The 21420-nt window shown below is 52.8% G+C and overlaps 1 protein-coding gene across 2 annotated transcripts; it reads right to left on the bottom strand.

Moving 5' to 3' along the window:
* Nucleotides 1-60: 60 nt before the first annotated feature.
* On the bottom strand, nt 61-19483 carry TELO2 (telomere maintenance 2). 2 transcript variants are annotated; one of them, XM_084764190.1, is made up of 21 exons: nt 19386-19483; nt 18514-18873; nt 16270-16547; nt 14145-14213; nt 13729-13876; nt 10957-11059; nt 8688-8756; nt 8351-8492; nt 8135-8271; nt 7346-7425; nt 7116-7229; nt 6798-6886; nt 6542-6633; nt 6261-6377; nt 6058-6129; nt 3704-3895; nt 2926-3017; nt 2300-2399; nt 1889-1953; nt 1576-1691; nt 61-589 (listed from the first exon to the last, which is right to left on the bottom strand). In XM_084764190.1, exons 2-21 carry the CDS (start codon nt 18846-18848, stop codon nt 483-485), a joined length of 2517 nt encoding a protein of 838 aa, XP_084620316.1. In that variant the 5' UTR covers nt 18849-18873; nt 19386-19483; the 3' UTR covers nt 61-482. The 2 variants fall into 2 exon arrangements, with proteins under 2 accessions (XP_084620316.1, XP_084620315.1); XM_084764189.1 differs by having other exon boundaries at nt 19341-19450.
* Between the last annotated feature and the right edge of the window lie 1937 nt (nt 19484-21420).

Genomic DNA, 21420 nt, shown 5'->3' with positions numbered 1-21420 from the left:
AAAGTAGGCCTGTCTGACATCCGCGGCCCTGTTTATTCTCACAGGAACAGTGCTGGGAAGCCCTTGGGGACTCCTGGCCTGCTGTCCCAGCACCCCCATGGGAGGACAGTGGAGGCTGAGTAGCTGTCTCTTGTCTTTACTCTTGAGAACCTGGACACAGACAGAGCCCAGAGTTCGGCTCTCGGGAGGAGGCGCCTCCAGGGCCCACACTCCCACCCCCAATTCTGGTCAGTCCGAGGCTGTTGTGTCCCATGGCACAGGCCCCTCAGTATTTTTAGCTGTCCACTCAGCCTTGCCAAGATATAAATAACAGCAGGGGTCAGATTGGTAGGAGCCTACTTCATGCACACTGGAACCAGTCGGCCCCGCCAGACCTGGTTACAACAAAGAGCCCAGGCGTGTGGACTCCGCTCCTCAGGGCTCTCTTCTTCCAGTGGGGATGGCCCAAGGTCCATCTGGGCCCCTGTGGAGACTCCTCAGGGCTATGGGGAGGATATGGACAGGAGCTTATCTTTGAGTCTTTCAAGAAGCAGCAGAGCCCTCACTGCCAGCTCCCTACAGTCCTCGTCCGCATCCTTTTCTGCCACATCTGCCAAGGGAGAAGTAAAGGACAAGTGAGTAACACAGTAGAGCCAGTCACTGCACGTCTTCTCAAGGAGCCACCAGCCAGGCTTCTCTCTGAGGTCCCACCACGAGACCCAGTAAAGGGCTCTTGGGCTCCACTGGGAGGGACCAGACGGGTCAGGTGCACAGCTCAGCAGCCCAAGCACTGAGCTGGGACAAAACCAGTCAGAAAAGACACCTGGGAGCTCTAGCACTCCACCTGAGAAGAACCCGGCCTGGTCCTGGGTGTTGGGCAAGCACAGGGGACTTGGGGAACAGCGAATGAGGCCTTCTGTAACTACCCATCAGAAACTGCAATAGAAGGATACACAGGGCCATGCTGGCCAGGAGTCCTGTGGAAGCCACAGTTGGAGGCTGCATCGGGGCCAATCACAGAGCCTTGCAGGAAGCAGGGCTCTGGGTATGACATTCCCAGCGGGCCCCAGGCACAAGGTCCAGATAGGGCCCTGGGGGAGTGGGAATCAACAGAGTCTGCAACTGACCTTTTAAAAGAATATTCAGAGAGTAAGAGACAAAGGGTGACAAAAATGTCAGAATGGTTCTAGATGGAAGTTTCCAGCATTCATTCTACGTGCATGTAACCTGTCTGGATTTGATTTTAAACAGGTCTGAGTATTTAGCCCCGGTGGCCTAGTACTCTATATGTAGACCAGGCTAGCCCCGAACTCCCAGAGCTCATCTGCCTCTGCTTCCCAAGGGCTGGGATTAAAGGTGTGCGCTATGATTTCTGGCTTTGGATTTGGGAGCTTCTGAGGGAACAGACTCCCATCTGAGTTGTCTCTGTTGGGACCCCCAAAGTGATAAGATAAGGTTGGTCTCTCTGTTCCCCACACTCATGCTGTCACACTTCTCAGAGCTGGAACAGGACAGACCCACTCAGACTGGCTGGCCTAGCTCGTCTACTCCAGCCACTCCAACACCTGCTGATACTGCTCTGGCCCAGACACTCACCTGCCAACCACGATCTGGCTTCTAGCAGCTCATCTGGCAGGTCCCCCAATAGGCGCTCTGTGGGTACACTGAGAAGGACAGAGGACACAGCAGACAGCAAGCCTCGGCGCACATAACTGCCAACCAAGAGGGTGGAGAAAGATGAGGTGTGGCTTTGTGAATGGAGCCTCCAAGCAGCCTATGGGAAGGACCCCCCACATGTACTGAGTCCACAAAGCTCACTCCAACCCTGTCTGAGGCCCTCGGGCCTCACTGGCCACTTCTTGTTAGGAAATGTTAGGCATGCTCCCTTGGAGACCCATGGGCCACTCACGTGTCCACGTGGAAGCGAAGGGCCCATACAAACTCCAGCAGGGCCTTACCCATAGGCACAGCCACCTGGAAGTTAGCAGGAGGACAGCTGTTGAGGGGGTTGCTATATGCACTTCCCACACTTGCACCCAAGGTAGGATCCCACTGAGTCAGGGCTCGCCTCTGAGGGGATGCATGCAGTGCCTCAGGAAGCTTTGCACAGACTGCCCCGAGGGCCAAAAGGAGGGCAGGGTGTATTCTGAGGGCACAGTGCTCATGCCTATGACCTTGACATCCCGCACTGCCCACAGGTAGGGGATGGACAAGCCACACAGAGCTCAGGTCCAGTCCTGTGAACTCTGGAGATTATTCCGACAACTGCTCTGCTGAGGAACCATGTGGGAGGGCTTTCAGTCCCCATTTCCCAACTCACTGTGGTGTTAACAGCCAGGTACATCAGGGATGCTAAGGTGTGGGTCAGTCTTCCAAGCACCAACTGATCATCTCCTAAAAGGTCGAAGGTCACCAGAGGCCTACAACATAGTGCTGAGTGGGTGGGGCATCCCCAACACCTAATGGTTGGCTGAGAAGAGCCCAGAAAGAGGTCTATGACAGAAACCTAAACCCTTGGAGGCTCACACAGTCTTCCTCCCACCTTCACGCCCTAGGCCAATACAGTGAAAGGGCAGCCCCAAGGGGAAGGCATACTGTATGCTGCCAGGCACAAGACAGGCCCTGAGGCAAGATCACACCCTGTGCTGTTCCCAAAATCTCACGGGCTGAGTTGGGGAGAGGACTACAGACATGGGAGGACGTAAGCAATGGGCAAGCAGCAGGCCAGCAGCATTGATGGCGCCACCAGCACCTTCATAAATCCAAGATCAAAGATCAGAGTCTACAGTGACTATGCCCTCACCACTAGCTCAACAGCAAAGGGACCTTCCAGAATATTCCACATCATTTAACTGAGGCTTATAAAATAATTCAAGCCCATACTTACATCCTGTTGTGACACAACTACTGTTCACAGAAGTGTGTCTAAAGTTCCAGAAACCTCACCTGTCAAAGTGCTGAAGGAGGGGGAAGAAGAAGTAACCAGCCACAGAGTTGAACTCATTGGGGCCACCTGACAGTTCCTTCCGAGGACAGCCCTGCCAAACACACAGCGTTAGTCCAGGTGCAAGGTTTCTCCCATCTCGTGCAGCCCCTTTAGGCTAGCCCAGGCCTTCCTGGGTTTCAGGACCCTGGGGAGAGGACACTGAGCCTCAGGCATCTGAGAGCAGAGACCCTAGCCCTGCACATCAGCCAGGCAGAGCTAGACAGGCCTCACCATGGGAGACCTGGCCATTGTGGTCTCCAGCCTGAGCTGCAACCCAAACCATCTCCAGACACCGTAGTCCCAGAGTCATTTTTTTCTGTGTGGCATTCCTGACACCTAAATTTTCACTTCCATGTTTTAATATCATGCTGGTCTGACATGCCTCAGTTTGTACGTAAGTTCTCGCTTGAAGGAGCACCAACACTAGAGCTGACCCTGCCTATGCCTGGGTTCCCTTAGTCAGACAATAGCTAGAGCTGCAGTTTTCAACCTGTGGGTCGCAAGCCCTTCCATATTGCATATCAGAAATTTAAATTATGACTCATAATAATAGCTAAAGTACAGTTATAAAGTAGCAATGAAATTTTATGGGTGAGGGTCACCACACAGGACTGCATTAAAGGGCTGCAGCAGTGAGAAGGTTGAGAACCACTGGCCTAGGGGAACGCAACTGCTCACTCTGCCACCCCCAGAACAGACACCCCATGCCCACAAGGACCTGAACAGAGTCCTGCTGACCTTGGAGAACCTTCGGGTCTTGCTTCTGATCCGCTCCTCCACAACCACCCGCCAGTCAGGAGCCAAAGCATCACCAGGCTGAGAAGTAGCTGGTGTTGGTGAACACAAGGTGCCAGAACCAGGGGAAGTGTGCTGGGAACGCCTCTGCAGGCCCCTTGGCCGAGACAGCGCCTGCGCAGCCAGAACAAGGACCTGTGGAGAAAAGACCCAATACACAGGGACTGGAGAGATGGAGAGAGGCTCCCAGCACTCACTGCCCTTGCTGAGGACTCAGGTTTGGTTCCCAACACCCACACAGGCACAGAACACACACAGTACATGTATACACGCAGACACTCACACACATAAAACAAAACTAAAATGTTGAAAAGACAACTCAGGAGGGTATGTGGCCCTGGGAAGGGAGCACTTTAAGAAGTGGGTTAGCAGCCAACGGTCTACAAAGCTCTGCAGCCTGGGTTGCAGGAGCTGTGTCCTAGGAGACCCAGAATGTCCTCTGCTGGTGCACTAAATCTGTACTTCCTGCAGGGGGCAGGCAGGGAGGTGAGAGGAGCGCCTCCTCACAGTGGGTACCTGGGCCAATGCATCATGCTTTTCCTAAAACTCACCCAGTCTCACCCCTGACCTTGCTCCCTCTCCCAAGGAACTCAGCTGCATGGAAAGATGAATTTAAAAAAAAAAAAATGAAGTCTACATTTATCACATGGGAGAAGGCCTTGAGCAGTGTCATACCCAGCAAAGGAAGCCTGCACGAAAGGCCACCCAGCTCCCTGCTCTGTTTATATGGAGCATCCCGAATAGGTAAATCCAGACAGAGAGCAGGACCATGGAGGGAAGGGCGGGAAAGTGACTGTTAATGCGATAGCTTAGGGTTTTCTTTTTCTTTTTTTCTTTTTTCAAGACAGGGTTTCTCTGTGTAGCCTTGGCTGTCCTGGACTCACTTTGTAGACCAGGCTGGCATCGAACTCATAGAGATCTGCCTGCCTCTGCCTCCTGAGTGCTGGGATAAAAGATGTGCACACCACGCCCAGCCTTTCTTTTGGGGTAATTAATGGTGATATTCTGGAACTAGGTGATATAGCATAGCTGGATCAGAGACACGAGCCACCTCACGCAACTCAAAACGGTACATTCTTTTGTTTTTTCGAGACAGGGTTTCTCTGTGTAGCCTTGGCTGTCCTGGACTCCCTTTGTAGACCAGGCTGGCCTCAAACTCACAGGAATCTGCCTGCCTCTGCCTCCCGAGTGCTGGGATTAAAGGCATGCGCCACCATGGCCGGCCAAAATGGTACACTCTTTGTCAGGCCTGATGACACACAGGCCTGTAATATTAGCTACTAAGGAAGCAAAGGCAGAAAGACCACAAGTTCAAGGCCAGCTTCAGCAACTTAGGAAGTCCTTGTTTCAAATTAAAAGGTAAAAGAGGGCAAGGAGGCCGAAGGATGGCTCAGCTGTTAGAACACTTATTCTGTCGGGCGTGGTGGTGCACACCTTCAATCCCAGCACTCGGAGGCAGAGAGGCAGGTGGATCGCTGTGAGCTAGAGGCCAGCCTGGTCTACAAAATAAGTTTTAAGACAGCCAAGGCTACACAGAGAAACCCTGTCTTTGGAAAAAGAAAAAAGAAAAAAGCACTTATTGCTCTTGGAGAAGACCCAGGTTCAGTTCCCAGCACCCGCAACAGCTTGTGACTGTCTTAACTGTCTGTGACTCTGGTTCCAGAGGAGCTAGTGCCTCTTCTGACCTCCATGGGCTCCTGCACAAACACGTTACACTTACACATTCAAGCATGCATGCAAACATATAATAATTATTTTTCCTTAAAAGGGGCTGAGGGAGGGGGCTGGAGAGATGGCTCAGAGGTTAAGAGCACTAGCTGTTCTTCCAGAAGTCCTAAGTAAATTCCCGGCAACCACACAGTAGCTCACAACCATCTATAATGAGATCTGGTGCCCTCTTCTGGAGAGAAGGCACACACGCAGGCAGAGCACTGTATACATAAGAAATTGATTTTTTTTTAAAGGGGACTAGGAGAGGCTAGGTGTAGTTGCAGCATGCCTTTAATCCCAGCACTTGGGGAGGGAGAGGCAGGTTGAAATCTATGAATTCAAGGCCAACTGGGGCTATATAGTAAGACCCTATCTCAAAAAAAAGAAAGGAAGAAAAGAAAGAACATGAAAGAGAGAGGGAGGGGGGGAGAGAGAGAGAGGGAGGGAAAACAGCGAGGGCTAAGGGTACAGTTCTGAGGTAGCCAGCTTGCCTAGCATGCATGATGCCCAGTACCACAGTCCATATAGGTCAACTTCCCAAGTTAAGGCAGCCTGGGCCTGCCGGGGACGGGGTCAAGGTCACTTACATCCAGGATGTCCATGCGCTGTCGGAGGCTGTAGTTCAAGCCATAGAACTGTGAGGTCAGATACTTGGCTACCTGGGTAGGCAAAGGAGAAGTCACTGGGCTAAGGCTCCAAGACTACCCAAGGGCCATACCAGGGCACAGAATGGTGCCACCAGGGTTTCTGATGCTCCTGGTCTGGCTAGGGTCACCATGCCAAGGCTCACCTGCTCCGGGTCTGTGACTGTAAGAGCCACTAGAGCTCTCTGGCGCAGCTGCTCAAACTCTGCCACACAGGTCTTCTCTTCCAGGTGCAGTAGCACCTTGGCCAGCTCCACGCTCACCTGCGCAGGGAGGGTCAGGAGTCAGGATGCCTTCAGCCCCATGGGCCCAGGCAGCAATATGGTGCCACCTGCTAAGATCTAGGATACAGATGCCACAAGGAGCACTGCCACCCCAGGATTTCCCAACCTCCCAAACAACCCTGACCCAGCCTCTTACTGCTCACCTCCCGAGTGGCCTCAGGGCTTCTATAAACCAGGCCCTCAAGCACCTTTAGGGATGCTTCCCAGCGCTCCATGTCCTCAGACGTGGTCAAGGCTGCACAGAACCCACACAAACCTCAGTAAGTCTCAGCATTGACCCTGACTCCAGTGTGCCCAGAGTGTCAAACTGGGCTGACAGTGAAGTGGGGCCGGCCCAGGCATCCCTCAGAACAAGCCAGTGCAGAGTGTGCACAATGATGCGACTTCAGCAGGGCCCACCTTCCACGCAGTCTCGGATGTACAGGGGCTCCTTGCTGCCCTTCAGCTCTTTGTCCCCCGACATATCATAGGGGATGAACTCGTCATCACTGTAATAAGACAAACAGAGGCTGCATCTGTCCATCCCCAGTGAGGACTTACGTTATCTCTAAGTCCTCAAGGCTAAGACCTGAAGACACTAGAATCCCCTTCTAAGAGCCTGACCCATGTGAGAGGTGGCACGGAAAGGCGGCAGGAAGGTGAGGAAAGGGCCGGGAAGTCAGCATCCTCCTGCAGGGCTCAGCTCACCCCCTCAGAGGCCAAGGAACCCTGGCCTACCTGTCCAGTTCTGAGTCAGAGGCCGGCGGCTGAGCCGGGGGGACATCACTGCCCACAGTCTTTGCAGGTGTCTCTACAGGCGGCTCTGTGGCAGCAGGAGGCAGGGACGGGCCTCTAGGGAACAAGCGGCAGCAGGATCACCGGGATAGCCTTGAGCTCCTCAGGTGCCCATGTCCCCCTGACTTGTCAGAAGGGTTCGGGGTGGGGACTGGAAATGTAGAGAGCCTCACCCTGCTTCCGAGGAGCGGTCACCCACAGGCCAGGGGCTGGCCAGGGCCAGCAGCTCACGGCTCATCTCATCCTCTTCATACTATTGCAGATGCAGTGGCGTTAGTGGTGCCTGTAGGCTGCCGTTGCCACCTCCCCACTGTCAGTTAGGCAAAGCCAGCTGCCTCCTCTCATGCTGCCTGATCTCACTTAGCAGCCTCCTTTTCTGAACAACTTCAGAATGCCCACCTCAAGCTAAGCATGACGCTAGATGTGCTGAGCCTAGCAGCTACTTCCTCAGGGCCTGGAGACCCTTGGCTGCTGACACACAAGGACAGGCCACATCTACAGGCTCGCAGTGAGGCCACGCAGAGCCTTACACCACCAAGGCCCATCATGTCCAGCCTAGTAGTGCCCACACCGATCAGCGGTCAGGAGAGGCTGACACCCTAGTGCCCTGCCTAGTGTGTCACTGTCAGCCTAGTGACCCCTGGGCGCAGAGCACCCAGGCCCAGCAGACCAACCCCAAGGCAATGGCTCCTTACTCCTGTCTAACCAGGCCAGGGCACACACAGTGGGGGGTACACTCACAGACCTGGCCCTGAGCACGTATGGACCCACTCCCGCTCCCACCCACCATGACCTGGAGGTCACACCGGCCCCCACACCAGCCCTGGCCAATCACATGCCCCGCAAGGGATACTCCTCAATCCTAGATCCCAGAAGGGTGAGGTGCTAGAGGCGCTGGTGTGGCAGCAAGGGAGACCCAGAGCCCTGTCCCCTAGAGGACACAGAGAAGACAGCCTGCTCACTTGGAATTTCAGGTGAGGCCCCTCAGGCTGGATCCTGGAGCTGATGACCTCGGCCACGATCATGCCCAAGCGACGCACAGGGGGCAGGCTGCTGTCCAGGCGGCACTTCACACCCGCCATCATGCTGCCCAGCAATTCTTAAAGCACCAGACATGAATCCTGAAGGGCTCCTCAGAGTGTTAGGGGGTAGGGTGTGCCCACGCCACGGCCTCTTACCATCCCGGGTGTCCTGCAGCTCTGGCTCCCGCAGGTGTGCCAGGCACACAAGGATGGCCTTACTGATATAGCACTGCTGCTCCAGGGGTGCGTGTCGGACAGCACTACTGTTGCCCCAGGTCTCCAGCAGCTCCTTAAGCACCTGGCAAGTGGCAGAGCCTCAGCCTGTTCAGGCAGCAGATACAACACAGCCACCCAAGCCTCAGGCCAGAGCCCACAGGTACCCCGAGGGGCTGGAACACAGCAAGCTGAACCCCATCCTTCCTGTCAGAAGACAGTCCCTCCACTGCCCTTCTCCCAGGACTACTACAGGCTCAGAGGGACAAGTGATGCTTACCTGTATGAGGAGCGGCCGCCGCTGACTGTCTATAGCCAAGTATCCCAGCAGACTCTGCAGCATGGGTGTCTACAACAAAAGTGGGTCCTATCTACCAGGTAGAGACTGCTCCCTAACTTCCCCTACAAGGGCCGTCAGGAGCTGAAGGCTGTTTCTAGGAGGAATGGGATGGAATGGAGCGTGCATGCGTGTGCACATGTGAGTAGCATATATGTATAAAGTTTGTAGGCTGTTCCTGTGTGTAGTTACATGCACTTGTGTATATGTGGGGACCAGAGGTCAGCCTCAGGTGCCATCCAAGGTCTCTCTACGATGTAGTCCTGGCTGTCCTGCAACTTACCATGTAGACGAGCCGGGCCTGGAACTTAAGAGATCACCTGCCTCTGCCTTCCAAGCTTACTGGTGACATAGTTTGAATAAAAATGGCCCCGACAGGCTCATATATTTTAATACTCGGAAGAACTGTTTGGGAAGGATTAGGTGTGGCCTTGTTGGAAAAAGTGTGTCACTAGGGACTGGCTTTGAGGCTTCTAAAGATTCCATTCCCAGAATGGGAGGATACAAGGGATGGGATAACCATTGAGATGTAACAAGAATAAATTAATAAAGAAAAAAAAAACCAGATTCCATTCCCAGCCAGGCATGGCGGTGCACCCTTTTTTTTTTGAGATAGGGTTTCTGTGTAATCTTGACTGTCCTGGACTCACAGAGGTCCACCAGCCTCTGCTTCTCAAGTGCTGGGATTAAAAGCATGTGCCACCAAGCCCAGCTTTTTTTTTAGGGGGGTGGGGGGCAGTGCACACTTTTAATTTGAGCACTTGGGATGGAGAGACAGGAGGATCGCTGTGAGTTCAAGGCCAGGCCTGCTCTACAAAAAGTCCAGGACAGCTAAGGCTACACAGAGAAATCCTGTCTCAAACCCCCCTCCCCACAAAAAAAAGACTCTATTCCCAGCATCTCTCTCCCTCTCTCTGCCTCCTACTCTCAGATCAGGATGGGAGCTCTCAGGTGTGCCGGCCACTGGGCCTTCACTCTGCCATCTAATCAACCCTCTGAAATCATAAGCCCAAATTAAACACTTTCTTTTATAAAGTTGCCTTGGTCCTGGTGGGGTTTTGTTTGTTTGTTTGTTTTTGTTTTGGCTTTTTTTTTTTTTTTAATTACAGGGTTTCTCTGTATAGCCTTGGCTGTCCTGGACTCACTTTGTAGACCAGGCTGGCCTCAGACTCACGTTGATCTACCTGCCCCTGCCTATCCAGTGCTGGGATTAAAGGCGTATGCCACAACACTCAGCCTTTGTTTTAGCTTTTTTTAAATTTAAGATTTTATTTATTTAATGTATATGAGTGCTCTATCTACATGCACACCTGCATGCCAGAAGAGAGCTTCAGATCCCAGTATAGATGGTTGTGAGCCACCACGCAGTTGCTGGGAACTGAACTCAGGACTTCTGCAAGAGCAGACAGTGCTCTGAACCACTGAGCCGTCTCTCCAGCCCTGTTGTGCCTTTTCAAGACAGGGGTTTTTGGTGCAGCCCTGGCTGTTCTGGAACTCACTTTGTAGACTAGGCTGGCCACAAACTCATATTTTTCACCTAACTCTGCCTCCTGAGTGCTGGGATTAAAGGCGTGTGCCATCATGGAGACAGGGTCTCAGTAGGACCTGGGATTCAGCAGTTAGCTAGGCTGGCTGCCCAGAGCACTAGGGATCCACCTGTCTCTGCCTCCCCAGCCCTGGAATGACAGACATGTGCCACCAAGCCCAGCTTTTCATGCAGATTCTGGGGGCTTAAACTCGGGTCCCCTTGCTTATATGACAAGGACTGTATGAACTAAGCTATCTCCCTAGTCCCTTCGGCCACCCTCTTTCACAGCTGTCTCTAATGCCACAGCCTTGTCTTCCAGGAATGAATGCATGAAGCTTATCCTGGCACTTGATGTTCTTGGTTTGTGGCATAATCCTATTGACTGGCTTATCCTCTGACAGTTTGGAACAGAGTGTTGGGTTCAGGAATAGACAGCTTGGGTGTTATTTTATGTGAGGAAGTGGGGGCGTGGTCTGTGGAGAACCATCTCTGCATCCCTCACCTGCCCTCTTGAAGGATGGCCAAGTGTTAAAGTGATTCCATTGCTTCATCCACACACTGCAGTGGTACCCAGCTGCCAACTCATGCTACAGGACGGACTCTCCACAGCCTGAGAGTCTCTGCATGGAGCAGGTAGGAGTGACTTGGAGTGCCTGTAGCCCCACCCTGTCCTGGCATCCTCACCGTGTGTTGGTACTGCAAGAATAGAAGCTTCCGGGTCATCACGAACTGCGCTTTCTTATTCTTCACCACCAGGTTTCCTAGTAGCCTTGACAGGACTTCCGGCCTGTGAGGCAGGGGTGGCAAGGATCTGAATTACCAGCCGGCCTCAAAGGGAAGGGACAAGGAAAAGCAAACAGTATGGCGTCCTGTACCCTCCCACCTGCTCACTCTAAGAGTTTGGGGTTAGCCCTTCCATGACCTGAGTTGGTCCTTAATCTTTCCTCTTCCCAGAATGAATGTGAGCATCCATGGAAAGCCCGGACCTGGGGCTGGAGAGATGGCTCAGAGGTTAAGAGCACTGACTGCTCTTCCAGAGGTCCTGAGTTCAATTCCCAGCATCCACATGGTGGCTCACAACCATCTATAATGTGATCTGGGTGCCCTCTTCTGGTGTGCAGACATGGTAAGTAAATGTTTAAAATGTTTAAAAAAAAACAAAACCTGGACCCCCCAACAGAGCTGAGAGGACCAACCCAAGATGGGGACCCTTCCCTGCCCTGTCAAGGCCACAGATAAATGCTCCACATACCTTTGCCATGGGCAATGTATAAGTGAAAGGGCATGGCAACCAACCAATAAAACTTTATACACACATACACATACCCACACACCACCACCTCCACCACCAGCCTGATTTGACCCAAAAGCAGCAATTTGCCAAACCCTAAGCTAGATTAAGAGACCCACACACACCACACCACCATTTCATTCTGCAAGTAAGGCTGTGGACAGCCCCCTCAGCCACACAGAGAGGGTTTCTTCCTTGAAACTTTTTTTTTTTTTTTTTGGTTTTTCAAGACAGGATTTCTGTGTAGCTTTGGCTGTCCTGCCCTCGCTTTGTAGACCAGGCTGGCCTCAAACTCGCAGTGATCTACCTGCCTCTGCCTCCCAAGTGCTGGGATTAAAGGCGTGCGCCACCACGCCCGGCTGATACTTATTTTTATTACATGATTCTCGTGCGCGCTCGAGTGTGTGTGTGTGCGCGCGCGCGCGCGCGCGTGCGCGTGTGTGTGTGTGTGTGTGTACACACCATTCCACACACATAGAAGTCAAGAGGACAATCTGGAAGAACTGGTCCTCTCCTTCCATCATGTGGATCTTGCCATGGACCTCAGGATGACAGCCTTCATAGCCAGGGCAGCAAGTGCCCACCTGCTGAGCATCTCACCAGTCCTGATTGTTACATCAAGTCCGCAAAGGCCAGCATGGTAGCACACACCTTCAACCCAGAACTTGTCAGGCAGAGGCAGGCAAATTTCTGACTCCGAAGCCAGCCTGGTCTACACAGCAAGTTCCAGGGCAGCCAGAACTACATAGTAAGATTCTGTTTTAAAGAAAGAAAAAAAAATTTCACACAAAGGCATCGGGCTAGGGCTATGTGTACGGCTGCATAGGTAAAATATCTGCTGGGCAAGCCCGAGGGAGCTGGATGCCCAGAACCACTAGAAAAGCCGGGCATGGTGGCACGGACTTGGACCTGCAGAGCCAGAAAGTGTGTGCAGTGGCATGCTGGCCAGCCAGTCTAGACTAATCAGCAAGCCCAGGATCAGTGAAAGACCCTGTGTCAAAAATAAGGTGGAGAGCCGGGCATGGTGGCGCATGCCTGTAATCCCAGCACTCAGGAGGCAGAGGCAGGTGGATCGCTGTGAGTTCGAGGCCAGCCTGGTCTACAAAGTGAGTCCAGGACAGCCAAGGCTACACAGAGAGGAAAAGAAAGAAAGGAAGAAAAGAAGAGTAGAGCGTGACTGAGGAACACCACCTAAGGTTGACTCCTGGTATCCATATCCATATGCACATACATCTGCACACGCATGCACACGCATGCACACATAAATTTTTTTTTTAACATAGAGACATAAAGGCTTGAAGAGAGGGAAGTCCTAACAGTTGGAGAAAGCAAACCTCTGTAAACAGACATGATTTAGCACAGGGAACAGGTAAACAGCAGACAGCCCAAAGGACAGACAAGACCCAGAACCTAAAGTGAACATGGAATTCAAGGTGCATGCCGCTAATCCCAACACCTGGTGGCAAAGCCGAAGAGAGCAAGAGCTCAAGGCTACCTTCATCCACATAGCACGTTTGATGCCAACTCAAAAGGAAACAAACAAGAAACCCACAGAACTCTAAGTGGTGCTCTGCTGAGGGCTCACGGACCTTATAGGAGAGAGCCTGGAACTTAGGGGAAAAGCTATTTACAAACACACCAGGAAAACACAAGCAAGGGACATCGGTAAACAATTCACACCCATACCTACAACCAAAGAATGCAAAGTCAACACCGAGGTGCGGCCATGTTCAGAGACTGACCTGGAGCGGTGGGCTAGCAATGTGCTCAGAGCAGCCAGCCAGCCCAACAGGCTGCCTCCAGCAGTGTGACCCACACATTCACCTCCACTTACTGTAAGATGAGCAAACAGAAAGAGGTCACCTGGACTCTGTGAGAGACAAAGCCACCACCATCCAGTGGGCACTCAGGGGATGGAAGACCCCATTAACAAAGCAGAACCAGGAGATCAATGATTGGGCAATGAGACCACAGTGAAGAGAGTGTGACTGGCAAGGTGGGGGCCAGCCTGAAGATGCAATGCCAAGAGAGGATGGGCCACCCAACTGCACAGGACACGGGCTCTGGTATGGTGCCCAGGAGAGCAGCTCAGGAAATGGCAACAAAGACAGAGTCTACCCTGAAACCCAGAGAAACACTGGCTGGGACCAGGCCTGACTACTTACCTAGGAGAGGCCTCTACAAGTCCAGTGAGCACAGCCTCCACGGCCCGGTCAGGTACTTGCTCCACCAGACGCCAGCACACCCGCTGCCACACACAGCTGTCCTGCGTGAGCACTGTCAGCTGAGGCACCAGCACACCCAGGATCTCTTCTGAGGAGCACAGAGGTCCTGGGCTTCAGAAGCCATCCTCAGCCAGGGGCCGAACATGGGGGGGTACCCAGTGTCCACAGCTGCCCCACAGCCCCACAGACATGGGCAATCCCAGGACAACATCAGCAGACCGAGGCCTAGACCCAAGTGAGGGAACCCCACCGGAGGCAAGGGTCAACTTACATGTCACTGTCTAAAGGTGAAGTGACTCTCACCCTCCTCCCTGGGTGTGTGTATGTGGGGGGAGGGGAGGTCAGCAATTACTCACTCTTTCTTCCCTGGATGCAGACCTTCCCCAGAACTCGAGACACAAAGGAGACAGAGCAGTCTAGGCCATCTGGAACACAAAGCAAGCACTAAAGACATCTGACTAACGACAGCGACCTTGCACTCAGTACCCGAGTCACCCGCAGAAACCCCTTGGAACTAAGGTGCATATCAGTGTAATAGGACTGAAAATCTAAATGGAGCTGTGTGTGTGTGTGTGTGTGTGTGTGTGTGGTTTTTCGAGACAAGGTTTTTCTATGTAGCCTTGACTGTCCTGGACTCACTTTGAAGACCAGGCTGGCCTTGAACTCACAGTGATCCACCTGCCTCTGCCTCCCAAGTGCTGGGATTACAGGCATGAGCCACCTTACTTGGCTAGAATAGAACTGCTTTTAACATGAAAATCCAGTAATACTGTGCTTTAAAAGTCTCCCACACAAGATGGTGGTGAACACACACCTTTAATCCCAGCATTCAGGAAGGCAGAAGCAGGCAGATCTCTGTGAGTTTGAGGCCAGCCTGGTCTACAAAGTGAATCCAGGACAGCCAGGGCTACACAGAGAAACCCTGTCTCAAAAACAAAGCAAAAAGTCTCACACACATCACCACAATCATCACAATGACCCTACCAACATTACTGAAGAGGCACCAGAGGGGTCCCGGCTAAGGAGCCAACTACTGAAGCGAATGGGATCTGGGCAGGCTATAGACACCACAGTGGCCACTGTCCACAAGTCTCCCTCCTTGGTCAAGTGTAAGGAGATGAGCCAGGCGTGGTGGCGCACGCCTTTAATCCCAGCACTCGGGAGGCAGAGGCAGGTGGATCTCTGTGAGTTCGAGGCCAGCCTGGTTTACAAAGTGAGTCCAGGACAGCCAAGACTACACAGAGAGACCCTGTCTCAAAAAAAAAAAAAAAAAAAAAAAAGAGTAAAGAGATGGGGTGGCAGCCTCCCACTAGTACAGCTGAGATAATGGCACCATCCAGAAATCTGCCATGGGGTCAGACACACAGTGACGTAAGGATGGGTACTTCAGAGCCCGCAAGGGTGGAATCCAAAGCACCACTAAGAGTGAGACCATGGCTCAAAAACAAGACAAAATAGTGGGGCGCAGTGGCGCACACCTGTAATCCCAGCACTCAGGACACAGAGGCAGATGGATCTCTGTGATTTCGAGGCCAGCCTGGTCTACAAAGTGAGTCCAGGACAGCCAGGACTACACAGAGAAACCATCTCGAAAAACAAAAACAGAAGACAGAGCAAAGCAGACCAGAAAGTGGCTGCTGTAAGAACCCAGGGAAGACAATGGCTTGGGCCAGGTGGGGGCAGTGTCAAAACTCTAAAGGACCAGAGTCCGCTGTGGTCACATGGGTAAAGGCTACAGGAGCCCCCAGGGTACTGCTGGGCAGAGCCCACGGGAGCAAGCCAAAGTCAAAGCTTAGCTAGGAGCAGGCAGAGTGGAGTGTGCATGTGACAGGCACAAGAAGGAAAGCAGGGACACTTCAGGAAGAGGCACGGGCTCAAGGCAGTCAGTCTCACTGGCCTGTATCTGATAGCCCACTCACCCAGGAATCACAGCGGCCCTCCCCCAGTCTCACTCTTGAGATGTATACTTGGGAAAGCCAGTCGTTATGTCCCAGAGAAGGCAGAGCTAATGGACAGCGTGGTGGCAGAGATCTGTGAGTGACAGCAGGCCCCCTAGAGTGCCAGACACACAGGTGAAAAGCATCTGCCCTCAGACCCAAGAACAGTCACTATGGAGTGAGTGCTCAAAACCACCTCCTCCAAAGACACACAGATGAACAGGCTCAAGTACGCAAGGAGGTGGACCTCGCAAACAGGGATGGCTTCTTGGATACACAAGTGGCTGGGCAGGGAAAGCAGGTCTCAGTATGGTGGCTTTGCCTAACACCCAGCTCAGAAAGAAAGGACCCTAGGGTCAGACCCAACTCCCCAAGATCAGATGCCAAAAGAGAAGTGAAACTCTATCTGGTGACATGATAGGCCAGCATCCAACCCACCTGACAGCGCCAGCCTGACTCTTAAGGCCCCACAGGCTTCGAGAGTCTTACTTCAAGGAGAGGGAGATGATAAAGGCCAAAGTCAATGTGGAGGCAGGAGACTCACCTTGGAGAAAGTTCACAACTGCCTTTAGCGTCTGGACAACCTCCTGGCCAAGTAGAGGGAAATAGTTCTGGGGGAAGAATTGGGTCAGGTTGTCCCGCTGGAGACGGTTGCCCAGGAGATCAGGCACGCCCACCACCTTGCAGAGCAGCGTCTCCTGGAACAGGGGGAAGCTGGGCTTGGTCTGAGGGCGGCACTGCTCCGCCATTAGAGCAGCCACTCTGCCCGTGCTCAGAAATGTCTCCAGCAGCCGAGCCATCTTCATCAGACGGAAGCTAGGACTGAAAAACAGCAAGTGTACTGGGGGGAGCCCTCAGCCCCCCTCTGCCTAGTGTCCCCTTCTGGCCATAAAGAGTCAGCACAGTTGGTAAAGCAAGCCCTGCAACCATCACAACCTAAGTTTGATCCCCAAATCCCACATTAAAAAAACAAAACAAAACAAAACAGGTGAGCCAGGTGGTGGCGCATGCCTTTAATCCCAGGACCACAATGTGAGTTGGAGGCCAGCCTGGTCTACAGAGTGACTTCCAGGACAGCCAGAGCTGTTACACAGAGAAACTGTCTTGAAAAAAAAAAAAAAAAAAAAAGGCCAGGTGAGCTGGATGGTGGTGGCGCATACCTTTAAGCCCAGCACTCGGAAAGCAGAGGCAGGTAGATCTCTGAGTTCAAGGCCAATCAGGGCCACACAGAAAAACACTGTCTCAAAAAACTAAAACTAAAAGCCAGGAAAGGCAAGCCTTTAATCGGGGTGCATGCCTTTAATCTCAGCACAGAAGAGGCAGAAGCAGGAGGCTCTCTGAGAGTTAAAAGTCAACCTGGTCTGCACAGTGGGTTCCAGGGACAGTCAAGGCTACATAGTCTCCAACCCTCCATGACCCCCCCCAAAAAAACCAAGGTGAGGTGACAAATACTTCAAGTCCCAGCCCCAGAGATACTGAGACAGGTGGATCCCTGGATATACATGGCCAGATAGACAAGCTCTCAGTAGATGAGAGACCCCCATCTCAAAAAAAAAAAAAAAAAAAAAAAAAAAAAAAAAAAAAGAGGCTGGGTGTGGTGGTGCACGCCTTTAATTCTGGCATACTGGAGGCAGAGGGCAGGGAATCTCTGTGAGGTCACAGGACACGTAATAGACCTTGTTTCAAAAAGACCAGAAAACAAAACAAAACACACAAAAAAGAATTAGCCCTAACAACTTCACAAGTGCATTTGAACTCAGGTGAAAGGAAACACTTAATTCCACTACTGAACGGCCAGTTACTGGGTGTCCCACTGGACCCTGCCCCACTCGTCCCCTTACTCCTCACTGCCTTTGCTTGCATCACAGCAGCTTCTGTTTTCTTTAAGTTTTGAGTTTTATTTTATGTGTGGATGTTTTGCCTATGGCTATGCCTACGTACTACTTGTGTGCAGTGCCTGTGGCATCCAGGAGAGGGCGTCACACCCTCCGGAACCCTAGTCCCGGTTGAGAGCAGCTATGTGGGAGCTGGGAACTGAACCCAAGTCCTCCGGAAAACCAGTCAGTGCTTTTCCAGCCGTCTCTATAGCCTCCACCACAACCATTTATAAAACCTCAGCTTCTCAGCTGGGGCACAGTAGCACACGTCTTAAATCCCAGCACTCAGGAGGCAGAGGCAGGCGGATCGCTGTGAGTTCCAGGCCAGCCTGGTCTACAAAGCGAGTCTAGGACAGTCAAGACTACACAGAGAAACACTGTCTTGAAAAAAAAAACAAAAACCGGGGCAGGCTGGAGAGATGGCTCAGTGGTTAAGAGCGCCACCTGCTCTTCAAGAGGTCCTGAGTTCAATTCCCAGCAACCACATGGTGGCTCACAGTAATCTATAATGAGATCAGATGCCCTCTTCTGGCCTGCAGGCTTGCATGCAGGCAGGACACTGTATACATAATAAATAAATCTTTAAAAATAAATTAATTCATTAATTAATTAAAAACCTGAGATGACCCTGAGAGTGCCATAAAATGAAAGGTCCGGAGAGGGCAGCAAGTGACCAACTACCTTCCTGGTGTCAGTTGGGGGCAGTGGAGACTCTCTGAGCTGCTGCTTTGCTCCTGCCACCTGCGCTGTGGACCCCGCTCTTCATCCCAGCCTCCACCAAGAGGGAGGAGGCCAGGCTAAAACGCAAGGGCCCTTCCCTGTCTGAGCTAGGTCCAGCTCCACTCAGCTTTAAGGTATTGGGAGGTCCCTTTGTCAGAACTTGGGCACCCTGTTGCTCACACACCGCTCACCCAGCAGTGCTCTCGATGGCCTCCATGAGCACCAGGAAGGCTTGGTCCGGGGGCCCGTCCAGGAAGAAGCTCTCCCATAGCCTCTCCAGCTGGCCACCGGGGACAAGCTCCAGCCAACCTGGGCTCAGCTTGCTGACCAGACATCTGAGCACGATTGAGAAGTGGGTGGTGGCAAACTCCTCCTTCTCCTTGGGGAGGGCCGGATCCTCAGTTCCACCGAGGTATCGCTTCAGAGTCCCCAGGGTGGAAAGGATGTGGCCAGCATCCTCTGAGGATGAAAGGGTGTGAACGGCCTCCCGGACCGTAAGTCGGACAGCAGACAGTGCTGGGTCCATCTTGCAGGACAAGGCTGGGAGGGTCCTAGAAAAAAAGCATGTTGTCTCACCGTGGCACCCACGAAGTACTCAGCTCCAAATCTCAGAAATCCCACCAGGCCTCTCTTGCGCTCCCAGGCGCCCTCACTCACGATCTCAGTCTCGCTGTCCTGCCTTCTCCGGCTTCCCCGTCTGCCCGGTGGTCTGACAGGGCCCGTTAGGTGGGGGCAGCGCCGGTGCCCGGTAAGTGGCTTCTCAGGCTACAGTAACTACAACCCCAGCGTCTGCAGCTCCAAGTAAGCGCCCAGCCCCCTAAACACGAGGCCCTCCGTTAGCAAAGAAGGCTGACCCGACCAGACCAACCACTCCTCCCGGGTTCCTCTAGCCACCATGCTGCCAGAGCCAAACCCGCGCGCGCCCTCCCACGCGCCGCTGATTCGCCACGGCACCGGGACCACGCGCCCTGCTCAGCGTAAGCCGAAGGCAGCTGTGAATTCGAGTCCCAGAACTTACGTGGAACTGGCACGGATATTTAGAGTTTCTGAGACTGATGCCTACCGGCAACATCCGAGGAATCAGCGCGGCGCAGTCGCGCTAGGGCCCCCGCAGCACCTGCGCCTGCGCAACAGAAAAAAGAGGCGTGGCCTAAGAGCCTCGGGTGGGCAAAGCCTGAGGGCGGGACTTGGGTAGGTGTGTTCTCTCCTTAGGAAGGGTACATTTGCCTGATGTTGTTTCATGAATTCAAGTTGCCCAGATTTCCACACACACCCAGTCTTGCTGAAATGTTGCTCAGTGTATCATCCAGCTCGGGATGGCCAAGAAAAGTTCTGTCATGGTGGGTGGAATGTTTCGTACTACTATGTTCAGAGAGTAGCCAGGGCCAGGTTACTCAGCCCTGGTGGCCAGCCATCTCTGTTTTCCCTAGTTCTGGAGCGGCCCTCCCAGCACCCTGCCTCGCCACGACTTTCCACAGTAGAGCACCAGGCAACTCTCTTGAGCTTCATGAGGACGACACAAACCCTCAGTCGGCGCTGTCAGGAAAACAAGAATATGGAACAGCAGACACAGACACATTACGATGCTGGTGCTGATGTGCTGGATACCCAAGGCTGCATCGTTTAATACGAACCCACAAACCGCGTGTAAACTACCCGTAATGGCTGAGTAACCTGGCCCTGGCTACTCTCTGAACATAGTAGTACGAAACATTCCACCCACCATGACAGAACTTTTCTTGGCCATCCCGAGCTGGATGATACACTGAGCAACATTTCAGCAAGACTGGGTGTGTGTGGAAATCTGGGCAACTTGAATTCATGAAACAACATCAGGCAAATGTACCCTTCCTAAGCAGGAAATGAACTAGAGACCCCACTCAGGGCTCACCAGTTAAGAGAGCATTCTGGGGGTTGGGGTGCTATCTCAGAGGTTAAAAATACCTGCTGATAATCGGGCATGGTAGCGCACACCTTTAATCTCAGCGCTTGGGGAAGCAGAGGCAGTCGGATCTCTGAGTTTGAGGCCAGCCTGATCTACAGACTGAGTTCTGGGACAGCCAGGGCTACTACACAGAGAAACCCTGTCCCAAAACCAAAACCAACACTTGCTGCTCTTGCAGGGGTCCCAAGTCAGTTCCCAGCACCCATCGGAAGTGTTGCCAGTCAGCCGGGTGGGATCTGTTTGTTCTACACAGATAAAAACTTGTCACAGCCAAAGAGAAACGCTTCAAGTGCTAGCTTTTCTTTTCCTTCATGGTTGGCCTCAGTGAGAGACGGCAGCTGGCTCACCCTAGAATTGGGGGTCTGGACCCTTAGCCCTAAAAGCATTCTAGTCTTTTGTAGGCCAGGAATCCACAGCCCTTTCCTGTGGCTGGTGCAGCTTCCACCAGGCGTGCCTAGGCTTTTGTAGGGACTCTCCAGCCCTCAACAGCATCTTGGGTAGACCTTAGCTCTTACGGGCAGCCAGTGGTAAAATTCTTGGCCTAGGGATGAGACCTCTTGACTCTCTGGAACTCTTCTGGCATCCAAGGCTGCAGTGTCTCTTCGCTGGTTTAGTCATGTACCCTCATTCAGTCTCAGTTTCTGCCCTCTCTTCTTGATGCCTCGGCTACTGCTTCTTCAGCTATCATAAAGCTGGCTGCTCCGCAGCCTGACCTGTGGAGTGCTCAGATTTCACTGCCGCTGCCTCTCTGCTGCCTCTTCCTTCCTGTTAGCTACCCACATTACTGACAGCAGGCAAGCAAAGGCTCGAGAGGACCTTTTCGAAAGGTTCGAGCCTTTTGCTGAACCCAAAACTGCAGCGAAAAGGGAGGCTGCTTTCAAAGCCTCAAAGGGGGCACTTCCCCCAATCACAGCCTTTTCACCAGCCCTGGCAGTTCCTCAGCTAGGCCACAAGGGGGCGTGTTCCCCTTCTCAACTGGGTAGAAATGGTTGCAAGGTCGCCTAGCGTGCACCCTGGCTTGTGATTGGAGTCTGGTACAAACAGTTTCAAAAAGCCTTGAGGTTGTGCCTTCCAGAGCAGAAGTAATCAGCAATCGTGTAGTTTTCTTAAGGCCCTAACAGTTTTTAGGATAGCCAGTGCTGGCATAAGGACA

This window comes from Acomys minous (assembly GCF_964271855.1).
Source record: "Acomys minous genome assembly, chromosome: 16".
NCBI classification, from domain to species: Eukaryota; Metazoa; Chordata; class Mammalia; order Rodentia; family Muridae; genus Acomys; species Acomys minous.
This window is presented reverse-complemented; position numbering and strand designations above follow the sequence as displayed.

Coding starts and splice junctions, on each gene's coding strand:
- TELO2 (XM_084764190.1), bottom strand. CDS start 18,848: ATGGACCCAGCACTGTCTGCTGTCCGACTTACGGTCCGGGAGGCCGTT. Junction 13,877..14,144: donor CTGCATCCAGGGAAGAAAGA/GTGAGTAATTGC, acceptor TGTGCTCCTCAG/AAGAGATCCTGGGTGTGCTG. Junction 2,400..2,925: donor CTCCTTCAGCACTTTGACAG/GTGAGGTTTCTG, acceptor ACTATGTTGTAG/GCCTCTGGTGACCTTCGACC.